Source organism: Neomonachus schauinslandi, chromosome 9 (genome assembly GCF_002201575.2).
Source record: "Neomonachus schauinslandi chromosome 9, ASM220157v2, whole genome shotgun sequence".
Taxonomy (NCBI): Eukaryota; Metazoa; Chordata; class Mammalia; order Carnivora; family Phocidae; genus Neomonachus; species Neomonachus schauinslandi.
The window spans coordinates 74004415-74024804 of record NC_058411.1 but is presented as its reverse complement, the minus strand read 5'-3'; the positions used below and the strand labels follow the sequence as shown (position 1 = coordinate 74024804).

The following is a 20390-nucleotide window of genomic DNA, read 5'->3' as shown; positions in this document are numbered from 1 at the left end:
TAATGACCCTGGGAAAACCTTGCGTCTTATAAATGAATTCCCTCAGCAATTAAAAGCCATACATTTGGTAAGCTAGATTATTCAGAATCTCTCATTAGTGTGTAGCTTTTCCCCATAAAAACGAGACAGAAAACTGAATGGGAAGAAACCACAGAGGGAGACAAACCATGTGAGACTCTGGACTCCCGGAAACAAACTGAAGGTTACAGAAGGGAGGGGGGTGGGGGGGATGGAATATTAACTGGGTATTAAGGAAGGCAGGTGTTGCGATGAGCACTGGGTGTTATACAAAACTAATGAATCATTGAACACTACATTAAAAACTAATGCTGTACTATATGTTGGCTAATTGAACATTAAAAAAAGAGAGACAGAAAGAAGGCATTATCAACCAAATAATATAACCATGTTTCTATGAGCAGACACAGACATACAAACTGAGTGTCTCTTTAAAATGTGGAAAACTTTGAACTTTCCAAAGTCCAAAGTAAGATGAATTTAGAAACATGAGATAAATAGAAAACTTGTTATAAAACTTTGATGGTCACAAAAATCTCTTTCATTAATCCTATCATCTGAATAAAGGTGCAGAGAAGAGTACCATTTAATGAAAATAACTAGTTCCTAAGAGTCACATCTCTCTGATACCTTTCTAATTTTCCTCTATAATTAGTTCCTTTCAGATTTGTAAACTCTGTTGGTACTGTATTGTGCCAGAGTACTTCATGGTTAAAATGAAAGCAAATTGCCATTCTTTATTTGATCTCTTCCTTGTTAAGCAATAGCTGATTTTTTCTTTCTCACATTGGACTGCCTGTGTTTATGAAGTCAACAAATGGCCTATGGCCTATATAACTAACTACTTTGTCTAATTATGCTATTATTTCAGTGAACAGCTTGGTCAACAATATCTAAAACTACTTTATTTTTGTCATCTCTGAATTGATTACTTCACCCATTGATTACTTCATACATTTGTAGCTCAGACACTTAAGGAAATAACATATTTATTAATGGGGTTCATGTATTATTTCTAGAGCTGCTATAGTCATTCTTGTGTATTTCCTATGGGCATAATTACTCATTTGTCTTAGATATACTTTGGAGTAGGATTACTGGATCACGGGGTATGCATGTCTTTTAGAAAGTGCCAAAGAGTTGCAATGTGGTTGTACTGATTTACACTTCCACCCTCAGTGTAAAGAGTTCTGGTTGTTCTACATCTTTACAAGATTTTGGTATTCTGAAGCCTTTTTAATTTTAGCAATTTTTTTAAGATACATTGGAATCCTCATTGTGGCTTAATTATTATTTCCCTGATTATTCATGGTGTAGAATATTTTTTCATATGGTTATTAACTTTTTTAATATTTCCTGTTGTGAAGTATCTACTTACCTCTTTGTGTCCAAAGCTTATGAGTACTTGCCAAGAGAGAGGGGCAAACCAAGAAACACTCTTCACCATAGAGAACAAACTGATAGTCACCAGAGGAGAGGTGGGTGGGGGGATGGGTGAAATAGATGATGGGTATGAAGGAGTGCACTTGTTGTGATGAGCAATAGGTGTTATATGGAAGTGTTGAATCACTATATTGTACACCTGAAACTAGTATTACACTGTATATTAACTAATTGGAATTTAAATAAAAACTTAAAAAAAAGAAAATTAAAAGTTGACTTATACCAGAGAAGACATTTCAAATACATATTTCCAACAATGTTCTTATTTTGAAAATATACAAAAAATGCAATAATGTAATATTCATAGTGTGTGGTAGGGTTTCTCAATATTGACATTATTGACATTTTAGGTTTGAGGATTCTCTTTTGTGGGAGACTGCCTTGAGCACTGTATGATATTTAGGTGCATTCCTAGCCTCTATCCATTACATGCCAGTAGTAGTTCCCACATGGGACACCCCAAAATATCCCCAGATATTACCTAATCCCCCTTGGTTGAGAACCACTGATATATCCCATTTGAGTAATAATAAATACAAACATAAATATATAAATATTAAATATAAAAATTTAAATGTAAAATTTTAAAGTATTAATAAAAATTGCAAGAAGAGTTAAGATAACCAAGAGAAAAAAATAACCAAGAAAACCATATTCAAAAATACTTAGATGATGGAATTTTAAAGATTCTAAAAATAGGTTTTTTTAAATGATCAGGAAATTATAGGAAAACATAAACATGTGAGAAAAAATAAAAGATATTAAAAAAGTCAAATGGAATTTTTAGGGCTGTAAAATACAATATAGAAACTGAGAAATTCCATTTCAAAGACAAAAGAATATCAACAACAAAAAATCCCTAGATAGAAAATAGAAACCATTTAAGCTAAAGCTAAAACAAAAGCCAAAAAAAATTGTGGAACATATTAACAGAACCTCAGTGACTTATAAAAAATATCAAATGATGTAACACATCTGGTACTGGATTTAGGGATGACAGAAAAAATATTTGAAGAAATAATGTTTTAAAAAATTCTAATGAAAAGTACAAATTCACAGACCAAAATTAGGTTTGAATGCATCAGGAAAAAGAAAGAAAATCACTTCAAGACATACAATAAATGCTGAAAATAAGCAGTTTATAAAATCTTAAAATCTGTTAGAGGAAAAAGGATACATTATAAACAGAAGAACAAGAAATTAACAATTCTAGAATTTTTTTCACAAACTATGCACACTATCTATATAATATGAAAAGAAAAAAACCCTCTCAAAGTAGAATTCTATACCAAAATTATCTTCTTGAACTTTAAGGTGAAATAAAGACATTTTGAGCAAATAAAAGATTAAATATTTCATGGCCATCAGAAATGTCAAATGAAGCTGTAATGACAATTTATTACAGTATGTACATTTATGTACATTATGTACATTTATAATATGTTCAAAGTTACTTCAAACAGGAGTGGAGAGGCATGAAGGTCTGGCTGGTTGTATTGGGTAAATGTATTTTTCAATTGGGTATGGAAGAGAGACAAGGGGATACTCCACAGGAAACATTTCCTATAACTGGAGGTGGGAATAAGGAAATGGTGGGACTACAATTCCCCAGCTTTCTATCTTTATATCTTCTGTTTTGATAGCCCAGTTATGCTTACAATAGTGCCAGGCCTAAGATTAGTATACAGTAAATGGTAGGTATATGTTTATGATTGATCCTTTTTTAATATTCTTCCAGTAAGTTTTCATACTAGAACACTCCAGACCTGATAGTGGTTTTATATTTCCTTGATAAAACATATCAATTTTGGTGAGTATGCAGTGCCAGAAAAAGTTTTCTCTGTTGTAACTCAGGGAAAACAACATGGCATCTTTAATAATTCCCATTGGTATTTGATCATCAGTTGGGTATTGTTAGGTCTCAAAATACATCATTTCTTTATCACCACTCTCTCAATATATATGACTCTTTTTAGAGAAAATATTCATATTTGTCCTTATTTTAGGGAAATACCATTATTTTTGGAAAGAGAAGCTCTCTAGGTTTCAATGTGTCTGACTCAAGTAATGTTCTGAAACACTGTAGAACTGGTAAGTCATAGGGGAAGCTTTAACATATATTAAAGCAATATAGAACCATTTCTAGATATTGGCTTTTAATCCCGTTGTTCAGAGGTAGAATCAAATGTTGAAAGTCCTTTGGGAGCTAAACACTATGACAACATCAGAGAGTTCTAGAAGGCATTATCATTCTAGTTGTCATACAGACACATAGCATAGTCTCATTATAAGTGTGACAACAAGGGGCAAATTAAATAATTGAGTACACTTGGATACACTTCAAGTGATTTTATTGTCCATCTGCTAAAGAGTTTCCATGTCAAACTTCATGATGTCAATATCATTACCAATAAACATTTGAGAACATTTCCAATCCATGTCAAACAGTGCCTCCTCAGGAAGTAAGTGGCTGAATGAAATTTTGCATTTGTTTTCAAAGAAATGTTATTCCTTGTGCTTATAAACCTACTAGACCTAATACTTCAATTTATCCTGTTCTGGTCAAGAAGCAGACAAATAAAAGTCAACTAAATTGACTAGTATCATGTGGACAAGAACATGATTTTTGGCAAATCTGACCTAAGCCATAATTGCTTTTATTTCATGTTCTTCTGTTTTAAGATTACAAGTCCTTTTATTTTTTTTATTTTTTATTTTTTAAAAATATATATTTTTAAAGATTTTATTTATTTATTTGAGAAAGAATGAGAGAGAGAGAGAGAGCACATGAGAGAGGGGAGGGTCAGAGGGAGAAGCAGGCTCCCCGCCGAGCAGGGAGCCTGATGTGGGACTCGATCCAGGGACTCCAGGATCATGACCTGAGCCGAAGGCAGTCGCCCAACCAACTGAGCCACCCAGTCGCCCCAAGATTACAAGTACTTTAAAAAAAAACACATTTTAATAGAATAAATCATTCCTATATTCTCAAATAATTGGACAGACTGCTCTCTGTAGATCAGGCAACTAGTAGATCAATCACAGTATGTCTTTTCTCTTCATAATTTGATGCATATGATCTCCTGTGAGTAAATTTCTACTTCTAATTCTCAGTTTAACTGAGTCTATAATTAGAATTAAAATGTTGATTTCAAAGTTTATATATCTTTCTCCTCAGCCATTTTAGAATAGCCAGAAAATTGTTCATAGTAAGAAGAAAGCTAAGGAACTTTGCTTCTGTGGGAAAGGATGATGCTGGTCAGATAATCAAAATGATTGCTTTGAAAACAAATTTTTTCTCTTTTCTCTCTTGCCCCTTCCTTATCTGAGAGCCTGTGTATCCCTCTCCCTCTGCCCCTCCCCCAATTCATGCTCTCTCTCTTGCTCTCTCTCTCAAATAAATAAATAAAATCTTTTAAAAAAAGAAAATGTGGTGTTTTTTTTTTAGATTTTTTTGATTTATTTATTTGACAGAGAGAGAGACAGCGAGAGAGGGAACACAAGCAAGGGGAGTGTGAGAGGCAGAAGCACGCTTCCCGCGGAGCAGGGAGCCAGATGCGGGGCTGGATCCCAGGACCCTGGGATCATGACCTGAGCCGAAGGCAGACACTTAACGACTGAGCCACCCAGGCGCCCCAAGAAAATTATAAATCAGTGCAAGTTAAACTATCAAAACAGAAACAAAAAAAAGTAGAAAAATTCTTTGACTTTCAATAAACCTATATATTCCACAGTTATATATCACTAGTGCATTATTACAAAAAGTTTTTCTTTTTCTTTTTTTTTTTTACTTTTCTGTTGTTGTTAACAAACTTTATTTTTAGATTTACAGAAAAATTTCATAGATAGTACATCGAGTTCCCATATTCCTTACATCCAGTTTCCCCTATTGTGGTGCATTTGTCACAACTAATGAATTGATATTGATGCATTATTATTAACTAAAGCCCACACTTTATTCAGATTTCCTTAGTTTTTACCTAATGTCCTTTTTCTGTTCCAGAATCCTATCCAGGATAGCACATTAGATTTAGTCCTCGTGTCTCCTTAGGCTCCTCTTGGCTGTGACACTTTCTTAGACTGTCTTCATTTTTTTAAAAAATATTTATTTATTTGACAGGGAGAGAGAGAGAGCACAAGCAGAGGGAGAGGGAGAAGCAGGCTCCCTGTTGAGCAGAGAGCCTGACATGGGGCTCGATCCCAGGACCCTGGGATCATGACCTGAGCCAAAGGCAGACGCTTAACTGCCTGAGCCACCCAGGTGCCCCTGGACTGTCTTCATTTTTGATGACCATGAAGATTTTGAGTGTCACTGTTTGGGTATCTTATAAGATGCCCCTGCATTGGAATGTGTCCGATGTTCCCTAATGATTATACTGGGGTTATGGATTTGGGGGAGGAAGTCCACAGAGGTAAGTGCCATTTTATCCTATCAAGGATACATAATGTTGAGACTAGTCACTGTTGCTAATGTTGACTTTTATCACCTGGCTGAAGCAGTCTTTGTCAGGTTTCTTCACTCTCAAGTTACCTTTTCCCTCACTTCTCATACTGTCCTCTTTGGAAGGAAGTCGTTATGCACACTGACCACTTAAGGAGTGCGGTGCTATGCTTCACCTCTTAAACATGAAATATTTACATAAATTATTTAGAATTCTTCTGCATGGGAAAATTTTCTCTTCTCCACTTATTTATTTGTTGAATTACTTATTTATACCAGTGTAGATTCATGAATTTTTATTTTACATTCTGGGTTATAATCCAATAGTACTTTATTTATTTGGTTACTCAAATTGTTCCAGCTTTGGCCCTTGGGAGCTCTTTCAGTTGGCTCCTGTGTCCCTTTGACATGTCCCCGTAACTCTTGGGGTTTTTTTTTTTAAGCAACCTGTTTGCTTTTTAATGGATTTTGTCTGGTCTAGTAGTAAGTCTAATATCATTTAGCTCCATTATTCTGTGAGCATTTCTCTTTTCCATTATTAAAGTAATACACAATAATGAAAATTGAAAGATAAAAGTAGAAAAAAAGTACAATTCAATCTTTATTACTTGAGTGTGTTCTCTTGAAGTGTCTTCTTTTTTCTGACTTTGCATACTTTTACCATTTCTTTTTCTTTAAAAATAGGTCTAATCATTCTTTGTAAATAATTTCATATTTGGGTTATTTCTATTTAACAATATATTATGAACATTTTCCTGCCTCATTAATATATATCACTTAAAATGTTCTACATAGATCAATTAACCTTTCCTTTTAATTGATTAAAATTAGCCCATAAATATCCTCGGCGTATTGCATAATGATGCATAGCAGGTCTTTACACAGGGACTGAATAAATTAGCTATTTAGAGAGTTTCGATATTTCTTAATTATAAATAGTGATGAAAGGAGTGTGTGTGAGGCTACAAGTTAAGTACTTTTACATATTTAAGATTTCTAGAAGTTGAGCAGAGTCCAATAATAGCATCAATATTTTTGAAGCTCTTAGTTCATGATTAGATTATATAAAATTGAGCAAATTGTGTGAGGCTAACCATTGAAAGAAAGGGAAAAATATTGTCCATTCTACCCAAATAATCAAGGGATCACTCGTTGAGAATGTCAACAAAATGGGCTGATTAATGAGACATAAGTCTTAAGTTTTTCTTGTTAAATACCTGTTTTCACTCACTTCATCAACATCTCTATTGATGGCCTTTATAACATGTGTTATGGAGAATATGAATAATTTGTCTATTTTCAAGGAGCTTAAAAATGATCTGGGGAAAGAAGAATCACAACACTAGAAATGAGAGAACTCAGATTAGAACAGATTTGTCTAGCTCTTGTTCTAGTGTTACTTCAATTTCAGAATATTAATACCTAATGGACATGGTATACCTAGAGAATAAGTAAATTGGTAGAGCACATGAAATGGACCATAAGTATAGTGGAAATTGTTATGGGTTTTGTACTAGGGAAAGTTTTATTATTTAGAAGAGAAGCCTCCAAGTGTCCCTAAGAATATGGTTATATAGACAGAGGAATTCGTCTACCTAAAAAGAAGAAAACATGTAGAGATAAGAAAAAATGGATGGGGAATGCGGAAAACCATGAATTTGCTTTTACCAAAACAGAAGTTGTATTTTTGCACTATTAGAAAACAGTATTGGATATTTAGAGTGGTTGAGAGGCTGATTGTGAAGGCCTTGGCGAACTTGGGGATTGATAATGGAGTTATTTAATTGTAGGTTTTTAAAGAAGACAATAATAGGATGAAAACAGAATTTTATGAGTAATGTTCAATTCCTTAAAGAAAACTGTATTTGTGGGTAATTACATTGTGCATCATCAACAATACTGAATTCTATATAGTTGTAAAATGCTGAAGATTTTCATGTGCTCATAGAAATATATTTTTATCGTATTGACAACCCAAGGAAAATAACTATGCATATGAACACCATTCTCTCAATAAATAGTATTGAACACTATTGTCTTAATAAATAGCATATAAATGTAAATATATACTAATACCCCCCCCCCACACACACACACACACTGTGCTAATGTGTATATTACTTTTCTCAAAGGCTATCCAGGAAACAAACTGTCAAGAGTTATCATCCTGCTATGTGTGGCATGTTTTCTTTTCCATTAGTATAAGCTACTTTGATCTTTTTCTAAAGCAAATTAGGGAAAAATACATACTTCTAACAATTTTTTTAGAATAGTTACTCTTTCTGTTTAAAAATGCTCACATTCAATTTGACAGTTAAAAATATGTTTAAAGTTCCTAATTTACATGGATTTTGCTTTAACACTGTTTTTAATCTAGATCCTGAATATTCATTATATATTTCATTCATTCATTCACTCCTTCAATAGATATTTGAGTAGTCATACAGTATTCCAAGATACTAGAATGTGTATAACTACTGCATGTATATTTGAAGTCTGTCCTGTTCTCTTGAAATGCAGTTTCAAAAATGAGATTTCAAAAAGCATTAGTATGAATATTTAAAGGATTATCCATAAAACTGAAAGGAGATATAACCTTTCTAGACACAGAAAGGAATAACTTTACATACTAAATAAGACTTAGCACTTTGCATCAATCCAAGGTTCTCAGAGTAGGAAATCAACTTGAGGATATGTGTATATGGGGAAAAAATACATCCTCTGTTGGATAAATGTACCCATGGGGTGTCTCAGAGAAACAGAGTGTACAGCATCATGATGCTTCTTCCTTCTGTTTCTGATGACTGGGAACGTAAGTTGCAGGAAATTGATGGGATTACAGGATAAGGAGATGCAAGGCTATTTCCGGGATTCACGTAAGGCACATTCCCCTGAAAGTATTTTCTCCATTCTGGTAAGAAATAATGACACAAAAGGAAGGCTATACTTTATTTACTGAAGGAGCTTTATAAGACTGTAGATAATTGAGAAACCATTAATGATGAAAATAATTTTTTAGAGCAAAACCAGTAAAATCAGTGCTGTTATAAGCATGGGCTGATGGGAAAGTTATACCATAAATTTAGATGACTGTACTGAAAGAACTGTATTTCTATTATCCATATAAATCAGTTACCTCAAGCCACCTCATTTTGTCATTTTGAAGCTTGTGATAAATAAAAATGCACAGTCCAAACAACAATCCTTTTTATAGCCATCAACAAGTAAATGAATGAATACCAACTAAAAATGAAATAAATTCAGTTCCATTTCTCTGTGGACCTGTGCATCCTTGGTACTTTCTGCTTAAAACCCTAGAAGAGACGTTTGATGTGAATGATGTTAAATGTTGAGTGAATAATTTTTACATGGTTAATATATATAATATATGTCATATATATAATTATATGGTTTCACTCTTACAAGTGTGCAATGACCATCACTGATACTAGCATGAGCTCTGAGGGTTTCATGCAAGAATGGAGCAGGTAAGAGGCAATACATTTCTCAGGACCCAAAAACTTACAAGTAAGACTTAATTTAAGGTTTAATTAATAGTTCTTTACCAGAATCTCTTTCAAAATATGGGTCTTTAGAATCCTTGCTGTATTTTCTACATTTATCATTTCCAGGTTAAGAAACAATATTATTCTGTGATGTAGAACCCACCACCATCATTATCATATTTATGAACATCTTTATAGCACAAAGAGGCATTCAGTATCATGTAGTCTGTTTTCATTTTATTTTACTGAGGAGGAAACTTAACCCTGGTAAGGAGATACTTGTCCTATGTTGCCCCCAGTGAGTAGCTCAGCTAGGTGTTGTATTGAGGTCTTTGGATTCCAAGTTCACAATACAATGGTGATTTCATGTGCTGTTTTTATTTTTGTCTTTCAGAAATGTATATTCTGAATTCTCCTTGCTATTTGGTACACTTCTCTGGGACATTTCAGAAATCAATGACTAACAAAATCACCCCCCAAAAGTGGGAGGTGCTTTAAGTTCAGGTACCCAGTCTAAGTATCAAAATTCGATACCAACATGAGCCATCCTTTCTGTAACCACAACTTTTCTGCCCAGGATTCTCACTCAATTTGATTATGATGGGATAAAGTTGACAACATGGAAAGGGCAAACCATTCGGTGGTGTCTGAGTTCATTTTGCTGGGACTTTCCAAATCTCAGACTCTTCAGATTCTATTCTTCCTAGGATTCTCTGTGGTCTATGCTAGGATTGTGTTAGGAAACCTCCTCATCTTGGTCACCGTGATCTTTGACTCACACCTTCACACACCAATGTATTTTCTGCTTATCAATCTCTCCTGTATTGATATGATCCTAGCTTCTTTTGCTACCCCTAAGATGATTGTGGATTTCCTCCAAAAACAGAAGACCATCTCTTGGTGGGGATGTTATTCTCAGATGTTCTTCATGCACTTCCTAGATGGGAGTGAGATGATGTTGCTTGTAGCCATGACAATAGACAGGTATGTTGCCATATGCAAACCCCTCCATTACATGACCATCATGAGTCCACGAGTGCTCATTTGGCTGCTGTTATCCTCCTATACAGTTGGATTTGTGCACTCATCTAGTCAGATGGCTTTCATGTTGAATTTGCCCTTCTGTGGTCCCAATGTGGTGGACAGCTTTTTCTGTGACCTTCCCCTTGTGATCAAACTTGCCTGCAAGGACACCTACCTGCTACAACTGCTGGTCGTTGCTGACAGTGGCCTCCTGTCCCTGGTCTGCTTCCTCCTCTTGCTTGTCTTCTACACGGTCATCATATACTCAGTCAGGCATCATGCTGCCAGTGGTTTGGCCAAGGCCTTCTCCACTCTGTCAGCACACATCACAGTTGTGACTCTCTTCTTTGCCCCATGTGTCTTTATCTATGTATGGCCCTTCAGCAGATATTCTGTCGATAAAATTCTGTCTGTGTTTTACACAATTTTCACTCCTCTCTTAAATCCTATTATTTATACATTAAGGAATCAAGAAGTAAAAGCAGCCATGAAGAAGATAAGGACTCGACATATAACTTCAAAACATACTTTGTAGATGATGCTTTTGAAGAAATAATCTCTTGTGTGGACATTTTAAGGAATGAACTTTTAAGCTATTTCAAGTTCTGTAAAAGGAACTAGTAGGTATAACTTTTAAAGAGCAAACCCCTTGTATTAAAGAGGGCACATTCTGCTTGGAGCACTGGGTGTTATACTCAAACAATGAATCATGGAACTCTACATGAAAAACTAATGATGTAATGTATGGTGATAAACATAACATAATAATAATAAAAAAGAGCAAACCCCTTTTCTTGTCACTGTCAGTGGTTAAACACATGACATGTACAGTCTGGAAGACGTGCATTTAAATCCTCTCTTCACTACTTCTTCTCATGCAAATTTGAAAAAATGAATAAATTCTCTTTATCTACTTAATCTACAAAACTTCTTTATATGTTTCTTTTATTATTTTGACATGTTTTTAATCTTCACAATTATTATTACTACTTCTATTATGCTTGTAGCTATTACTGCTGCTATTATAGTTGTAGTTAATATTGGGAATCTCTGTGTAGAAAATGCACACAGATGATGCCTCACATAGCCATGTAGCTGAGTGCCTGGTACTATTTGGTGCTAGAAAAACACATTTTGTAGATGATCCCTAGTTAATGTGTATTAACTTTTAGTTACTCTTTTGCCCCAGATACAGTGCCTCCAACCATGCTTCACATATTTTGTGAGCCCACAATGTGCCAGGAGGTATATCCAGGGTTTCAGGAAGCTTACAGTCCTTAGATGAAAAGAGTGAACTAAATTTGTAAACATGTTGTGGCATGGACAGTATTATATTACATGGTTGAAAGTCCAACACAACTTTATCAGTAATAACACTAATATTTGTCTCTTCCTTTTTTTCTGAATCCATGGGTAAATTGATTCAGAGCCTACAGGGGTGTAAGAGGTGATCAATACTCCTGAAAAGTCTACAATCAATTCTTAGTAGCAGTATCAAGCTTTTATTTTCATTTTCAAAATACAGTTTACAAATAGAAAATAATCACTCTCTTTATTATTTTACTTTTTTGAGGGAGAGTGCGTGCAGGTGTGAATGGGGAGGGGCAGAGAGAGAAACTTTAACAGGCTCCATGTCCAGTGCAAGCCTGACGCAGGCTCTATCTCACGACCCTGAGATCATGACCTGAGCTGAAATCAAGAGTCGGACATTTAGCTGACTGAGCCACACTGGTGCCCCAAGAATCACTCTTTAGTGTAGAATTCTGTGAGTATTGAAAAATGCAGAGTCATGTAACTATCACAATGAGAATACAGGAGAATTTCATCAACCCTCAAATTCCCCTGTGCTCCTTTGTGGTCCACCTCTCTCGCTCCTGTCTTCTGGCCCTGAAAAAAGCGATCTGTTATTTATACCTAGTTTGCCTTTCCTAGACTGTCACATAAGTAGAATCATATAGTAAGTAACCTTTTTAAAAAGTTTTTCTTTAAATTCCAGTTAGTTAACATACAGTGTAATATTAGCTTCAGGTGTAAAACAGTGATTCAGCACTTCATATAACACCCAGTACTCACCACAAGTGCCCTCCATAAATCCTATCACTATTTAACCCACCCCCTCACCTACCCCCTGGTAACCATCAGTTTGTTCTCTATAGATAAGAATCTGTTTCTTGGTTTGCTTCTCTTTCTCTTTTTTTTCCCCTTTGCTCATTTGTTTTGTTTCTTAAATTCCACATATGAGTGAAATCATGGTATTTGTCTTTCTCTGACTGACTTATTTTGCTTGGCATAATACTCCCTATCTCCATCCATGTCATTGCCAATGGTGACGTTTGATTCCTTTTTATGGCTGAATAATATTCCATTATATATATAAGGAGAGATATATACTATATCTCCTTCGTCCTATCCATTCATCAGTCAGTGAACACTTAGACTGTTTACATAATTTGGCTTTTGTAGATAATGGTGGTATAAATAGTGTATTAAGTAATTTTGTATTCTTTGGATAAATACCTAGTAGTGCAATTGCTGGATCATAGGGTAGTTCTATTTTTGATTATTTGAGGAACCTCCATACTGTTTTCCAGAGTAGCTGCACCAGTTTGCATTCCCACCAACAGTGCAAGAGGATTCCCCTTTCTCTACATCCTCACCTGCACCTAGTATTTCTTCTGTTGTTAATTTTAGCCATTCCGACAGGTGTGAGGTGGTATCCATGTAGTTTTGATTTGCATTCCCCTGATGATGAGTGATACTGAGCATCTTTTCATGTGTCTGTTGCCACCTGGATGTCTTCTTTGGAAAAATGTCTATTCTGCCTTTTTTTTTTTTAAGATTGTATTTTTCTTTATTTGACAGAGAGAGACACAGTGAGAGAGGGAACACAAGCAGGGGGAGTGGGAGAAGGAGAGGGAGAAGCAGGCTTCCCACAGAGCAGGAAGCCTGACTCGGGGGCTCAATCCCAGGACCCTGGGGTCGTGACCTGAGCTGAAGGCAGACGCTTAACGACTGAGCCACCCAGGCGCCCCTATTCTGCCCTTTTTGTAATTGGATTATTTGGGGATTTTTGTTGCTGAATTGTATAAGTTCTTTATATATTTTGGATACTAACTCTTTAACAGTATGTCATTTGCAAATATCCTCTCCCATTCCACAAGTTGCCCTTTAGCTTGTTTATTGTTTTCTTTGCTGTGTAGAGTAAGTAGCCTTTTGAGCATGGCTTCTTTCACTCAACATAATGCCTTTGAGATTCATTCAATAGCAAGTTGTGTTTATCATTATAAATCTATGTTACATTTTAATATCTATTAAGTATCCTCATTGCTATTCTTCCTCAAATTGTCTTGAAACCAGTTCAGTTATTCATTGATATTAACTAGAATGTTTTTTATCAAATAACATGAATACTAAGTAATTATATATGCATTAATTTTATACATTGATATGGGAGAAATGTGATATTGACAATATTGGTCTTTTTAATCCTAGAACCTAGAATTCTGCACTTATTCAGGCCTTCTTTTGTATCCCCCAGTGATGTTTTATAGCTTTCTTCATTAAATACTGAAACTATTAAACTTATGAATTATTTAATTTTATTTTAATTTTTATGAGGTCATTTTTACTCATAACATTTTGATATTTCTGTAATGAAGGAAAGAGATATATTTATATATATATATTTACTTGAAATTAGTCACTGATCTGAACACTCTAATTCATTGAAATTTTTAGTCAATTTTTCAGGCTTAGAATATAATATTTCAACTATGATAATCTTATGTTCTATTATTTTTCAACACCTTATTTCATATTTTAGCTCATGACATTTCTAGGACTTAATACAGTTTTGAAATTTCTCCTGAACGCTAAAGAATAAAATAGATATATGTCATAAAAGGTCTGACACATCTGTACACTAATAAGGAGAATTACTGATTTTAACATGTTTCTACAATATGGTGAGTATTTTACACATTTTTATGAAAATGACACATATTTGGGAGGTTAACAACTACCAATCACACTTGGCTTATTTGACATGGAAAAATTTGCTAATTTCATTGGCGCGATTATGAACATTTCCAGTGGGTTGAGGTAAATCTTTTATAACTGTAGAAGAAATCTAAGAAAATGAAATCTAAAGTTGGGTGTTAAAACTAAGCAAAAACTGGAAGAAGTTTACAAGCAGCTTGCTTGCCACCTAGTGGCTGCAATCTCCTGTGTTTCTCTTTCATGTTTTAACAAAAACCAAGAATTAGGAAGGAGGATTTGTAAGAATGGTCTGGAGTCTTTGCAGTCCCCCAGTAGGCAATCGAAATGCAGCCTATACCTTCCAAAGAGGCAGTCAAGCTGATTACCATCTCAACATTACCCAAAATAGCCATTTTCACTGACAAATTTTAATGTTATTTTAAGGGCTTCCCATCCACTAGTACCCATCAGCTAAGTCTAGAATTCCAGGGGACATCACAACTCATTAAGTCACCATTAGGAGTTAGAGTATTCTGAAAAAGGCAAGGCAGACTAGTACCTAGAAATTATCTGTATGTCAAAATCATGGTTCATGATTTTTAAATATATTGCCTACCATAAATTTACAAGACTTAGTTGTCTTTAACTTCCCTAAAAGTATGGATGATCCTTCCAAATTTCAAAAGGAACCAAAAATATATATACTTCTCATCATTTGAATTTGCAAGGCTGAACCCTTTGCTCAGAATTGTTCTGCCAGACGATTTTACTTTGAGCATAATCGGTCAGATAGTTGGTGTGTATAAAGGAAAGTAGGGCTTGTTTGAGGCTACTAAAGAGAGAGTGGCCAAAAGCAGTTCTTCTGTCTGTATCTAAAAGACAGTATTTGAAAAATTAATTAAGTAAATAATTAGACTGTCTAGGGAAGTCTTTGAGTTTCTCAGTCTTATAAGTGAGGTGCTCTTTTCATCCCCATTTTCTGTATGAGGAAACGGAGGCAGAAGGCTTTCATAACGTACCTAACTTACCACAGCTAGAAGGGAAAGGACCAGATTCCAACTAGTCTGTTTTTAGAAGCTGTGCACATCTTTATAATTCTATGCTACCTCTAACAGTATTAACCAAATTCTGGAAACACATTTGTAAATTACCTCCTTTCCAAATCCAGAAGTTGTTTAAAATATAACAGAGGGCTGGGAAGCTGACTCCATGGACAAATAATGCAAAGGCTTATTTATTGCTCTCATATACTTGAGTCAAAGAAAAGTGATGTAGAAACTTTCAAATCTAAGAGTCACTCAAAGGAATTGGGCTTTAAAAATGACTGCATATAATAAAGAGGATGAAATTTATAAATAGTGTTGATTGAAAAAAGGTAAACACAAAATAGTAAATGGTTTATATTTCTGCCCACAGAAAGTCTAAATGGAGGTATAGTCTTTACCAAACTCAAACTTGTCCTGCTCCCAATGTGCTGTAAGCCGAATTCTGAGACACTGGTTTTGAAGCAAAGAAACTTTATTATGAGAAGGCAGCCCAAGGAGAAGACAGGGAATCATTCTCAAAGCTGCCTTGCCCTGTTGGGCCTAGGCACAGCTTATAGACATGAGAGGAAGGTAATGGGTTTCTTGAAAACGTGGTGGGATGTCCTTGAAACTCTCTGGAGGTAAGCATTCTTCTGGACAATGTGGCATTACTGGGACCTGGTATGATTAGATATGTCAAGACTAATGTTACTGTCCAGCCCCCATAAGTTTCTACAATCAGTGGGTAAATGGGGAGTAGTGGTAAAAAAGGCAAAGCTAATGATCGATCATGCATGATGTTAAGAGGCGCATAAACCACACTTAAGTAGGGAACAAAACAGAACGTAGAGCCAAGTTAATAATGCAACTAATACAACTGTAGTCTGCTTATGCTTTCAAAACAGGTCCAGGAACCAAGCACCTGCCTCAACTCGCCATTCTTATTTAATAATTCCTCGATCGTGGGGAATAGGGATAATGACTGCTCTAGCTGCTTCCTGCTAATAAGGGGCAAAGAGCAATAGCCAGGGGAGTGGAAGTGGAAAACCTGCCCTCAGAAATATTCTGGAGTGTCTGGGCATGGGGCTTGGACCTTGCTTTTGAATGTTACTGTTTATCTGGGAGACTTTCCTGAGGTGGCAGCAGCTAGCAGAGTAGCATGCTGTCTTATTTTTACTTCTTTGTTTGTTTCTCTGTTTTCTGGGCTCGATCCCATTTAGTAGAAAACTTAAAAGCACTCCCTACCAATGCCCGGGTAACCATCTCTAAAGCTACCTCTACTTTTTGTAATTTCCTTTGAATATCTGGGGCACTTTGCTAATAAGAGTCCTATTTATCACTTTTAAGTTTTCAGGTGCTTCAGGATCAATATCAGCATATTGATGATATGCTTGTTGGAATCATTCAAGAAAAGATGAGGGGTCTTCTTGACACATCTGATTAACTTGTTGAACCTTATTTAGATTCTTTTGTCTGGTACTCCTGTTTTTATTCCTACTGGGATAAATTCTCAGTACTTTTGAAGTCTGGGGAGTCCTCCTGCATTTATATCTTGATTGGGGTCACAGGATAGCACCTTCTCTGGTGGCCCTAAAGCCTCTGCCCTGGCAGGATTGTTTGGAGCGAGTAGATGAAACCCAGGTTTGTTCAAGGTAAAAGAATGGGAAAAAATGGGAAACCTTAGTTGGTAGAGTCATAGACAGATATTTGAAGAAACCAGGAGAATTTAGGATCTAGCCAGTTGTATAGGCAAACAACAAATATGCAAAGACCATCAGAATTAGAATTTAACATGCATAAAGTTGTGTTATTGGAATATAATTTTTTCTCTCTAAATTTACCCTCATTTTTATTGAAGGTACTAGATTAAGACTAATTTGTTTGCAAAATAAATCCAGGTTTTTTTGTGGGGGGCTATGGTGAGCACTGTGAATTGTGTAAGACTGTTGAATCACAGACCTGTACCTCTGAAACAAAAAATAAATCCAGTTTTAACAAACTTGGCCTAATTACTTACATAAGCACAACAAGAATAGTGATCAGCCACGTAGGTTCTTTTAAATCTGCTTTGCTAGATCTATTCATAAGGAATATCAGATTGAACTTCTTTTTTTTTTTTAAAGATTTTATTTATTTATTTGAGAGAGAGAGAGAATGAGAGACAGAGAGCATGAGAGGGAGGAGGGTCAGAGGGAGAAGCAGACTCCCTGCCGAGCAGGGAGCCTGATGCGGGACTCGATCCTGTGACTCCAGGATCATGACCTGAGCCGAAGGCAGTCGCTTAACCAACTGAGTCACCCAGGCACCCCAGATTGAACTTCTAATAGTCTTTTGAGGCCAGAAACCAAGTCAAATACTTGCCATTAGATTTGTCTGCAATACCTGTAGACTTGGGTTATTTCCTCTCTTCTCGAGGTCCCCCAAATATGCTGAGCTTCCTGCACCTACTAGCAAATAACATTCTCTAATCTCCTGGTAAGGCTCCTTGGAACTCCATAAGGAAGACACCACCAGGCTTACATTTCCAAGGGCTTCATTGGCACTATAAAGTCAACCTTAGTTCCTTAAAGCTCTCTGGTCCTATCTGGAGGTTATGCATGTCTCTCTCAAATATGTCTTTCCAGTCAAAGCCTTCATAAAATAACCAATGTTTCCAATAATGTTTTGTTACAAGGAGAACAGATCTAATTGAATTTATGGAAATAAGTATAATTGTCATAAAAGAAAGAATACTGACTGTGAGTTTCTGATTTCTGGAATGTTCAGGTAGGGAGAAAAAATCAATTTGTTCACAAAGGCATATTTTATCAAATCTCTGTAAGTCCTAGATCTCTTAAGAGAACAAGTTTTCTTAAATCTGGGAGACCATATAGTAGAGAAAGAGCAATGTTTCAAACAAGACTCATAAAAACCGTAACTCCAAAAGACATGTCCATTTTCATTAAACCAACAAACTCAAGCTTTAATTTAACAAAGATTATCCCAGATTATATGAACCAGAGAAGCATTTGAATTATTTTCTATCTTTGAGTGTTAGGATGCTCCATTCTAATAAGTGCTTGTCTTCAACTAAATAGGGCTCTTTTTTTTTTTTTTTACTGTTTATGCATTTTTATTTGTTTATCTTACATCTCTAGAAGGGCAAGAGCCATATACAATTTCTTTAAAACTCAGGTACATGGTAGACATGTACCAAATGTTTTTAAAAAATTTTTTATTGTTATGTTAATCACCATACATTACATCATTAGTTTTACATGAAGTGTTCCATGATTCATTGTTTGTGCGTAACACCCAGTGCTCCATGCAGAACGTGCCCTCTTTAATACCCATCACCAGGCTAACCCATCCTCCCACCGCCCTCCCCTCTAGAACCCTGTTTGTTTTTCAGAGTCCATCATCTTTCATGGTTCGTCTCCCCCTCCGATTTCCCCCCCTTCATTCTTCCCTTCCTGCTATCTTCTTCTTCTTCTTTTTTTTTAACATATATTGCATTATTTGTTTCAAAGGTACAGATCTGAGATTCAACAGTCTTGCACAATTCACAGCGCTTACCAGAGCACATATCCTGCCCAGTGTCTATCACCCAGTCATCCCATCCCTCCCACCCCACCTCCCACTCCAGCAACCCTTAGTTTATTTCCTGAGATTAAGAATTCCTCATATCAGTGAGGTCATATGATACATGTCTTTCTCTGATTGACTTATTTCGCTCAGCATAACACCCTCCAGTTCCATCCACGTCGTTGCAAATGGCAAGATCTCATTCCTTTGGATGGCTGCATAATATTCCACTGTATGTATATATATATACATATATATACACACAGACATACATACATACATACATGTATATATATATATATACACCACTTCTTCTTTAGCCATTCATCTGTCAATGGACATCTTGGCTCTTTCCACAGTTTGGCTATTGTGGACATTGCTGCTATAAACATCGGGGTGCACAAACCCCTTCAGATCCCTACATTTGTATCTTTGGGGTAAATACCCAGTAGTGCAATTGCTGGATCGTATAGTAGCTCTATTTTCAACTTTTTGAGGAACCTCCATACTGTTTTCCAGAGTGGCTGCGCCAGCTTGCATTCCCACCAACAGTGTAGGAAGGTTCACCTTTCTCTGCATCCCTGCCAACATCTGTCATTTCCTGACTTGTTAATTTTAGCCATTCTGACTGGTGTGAGGTGGTATCTCATTGAGGTTTTGATTTGGATTTCCCTGATGCCGAGCGATGTTGAGCACTTTTTCATGTGTCTGTTGACCATTTGGATGTCTTCTTTGGAAAAATGCCTGTTCATGTCTTCTGCCCATTTCTTGATTGGATTCTTTGTTCTTTGGGTGTTGAGTTTGATGAGTTCTTTATAGATTTTGGATACTAGCCCTTTATCTGATAGGTCATTTGCAAAAATCCTCTCCCATTCTATCGGTTGTCTTTTGGTTTTGTTGACTGTTTCTTTTGCTGTGCAAAAGCTTTTTATCTTGATGAAGTTCCAATAGTTCATTTTTGCCCTTGCTTCCCTTGCCTTTGGCGATGTTTCTAGGAAGAAGTTGCTGCGGCTGAGGTCGAAGAGGTTGCTGCCTGTGTTCTCCTTTAGGATTCTGATGGACTCCTGTCTCACATTGAGGTCTTTCAACCATTTGGAGTCTATTTTTGTGTGTGGTGTAAGGAAATGGTCCAGTTCCATTCTTCTGCATGTGGCTGTCCAATTTTCCCAACACCATTTGTTGAAGAGACTGTCTTTTTTCCATTGGACATTCTTTCCTGCTTTGTCAAAGATAAGTTGACCATAGAGTTGAGGGTCCATTTCTGGGCTCTCTATTCTGTTCCATTGATCTATGTGTCTGTTTTTGTGCCAGTACCATACTGTCTTGATGATGACAACTTTGTAATAGAGCTTGAAGTCCGGAATTGTGATGCCGCCAGCTTTGCTTTTCTTTTTC

The 20390-nt window shown here is 35.9% G+C and overlaps 1 protein-coding gene across 1 annotated transcript; it reads left to right on the top strand.

Annotated features, from left to right (window-relative positions):
* Nucleotides 1–10021: 10021 nt before the first annotated feature.
* LOC110585533 (olfactory receptor 4K13) lies at nt 10022–17889 on the top strand. The gene is made up of 2 exons (XM_021695716.1): nt 10022–10941; nt 17844–17889. Exons 1-2 carry the CDS (start codon nt 10025–10027, stop codon nt 17887–17889), a joined length of 963 nt encoding a protein of 320 aa, XP_021551391.1. The 5' UTR covers nt 10022–10024.
* The last annotated feature ends 2501 nt before the right edge of the window (nt 17890–20390 follow it).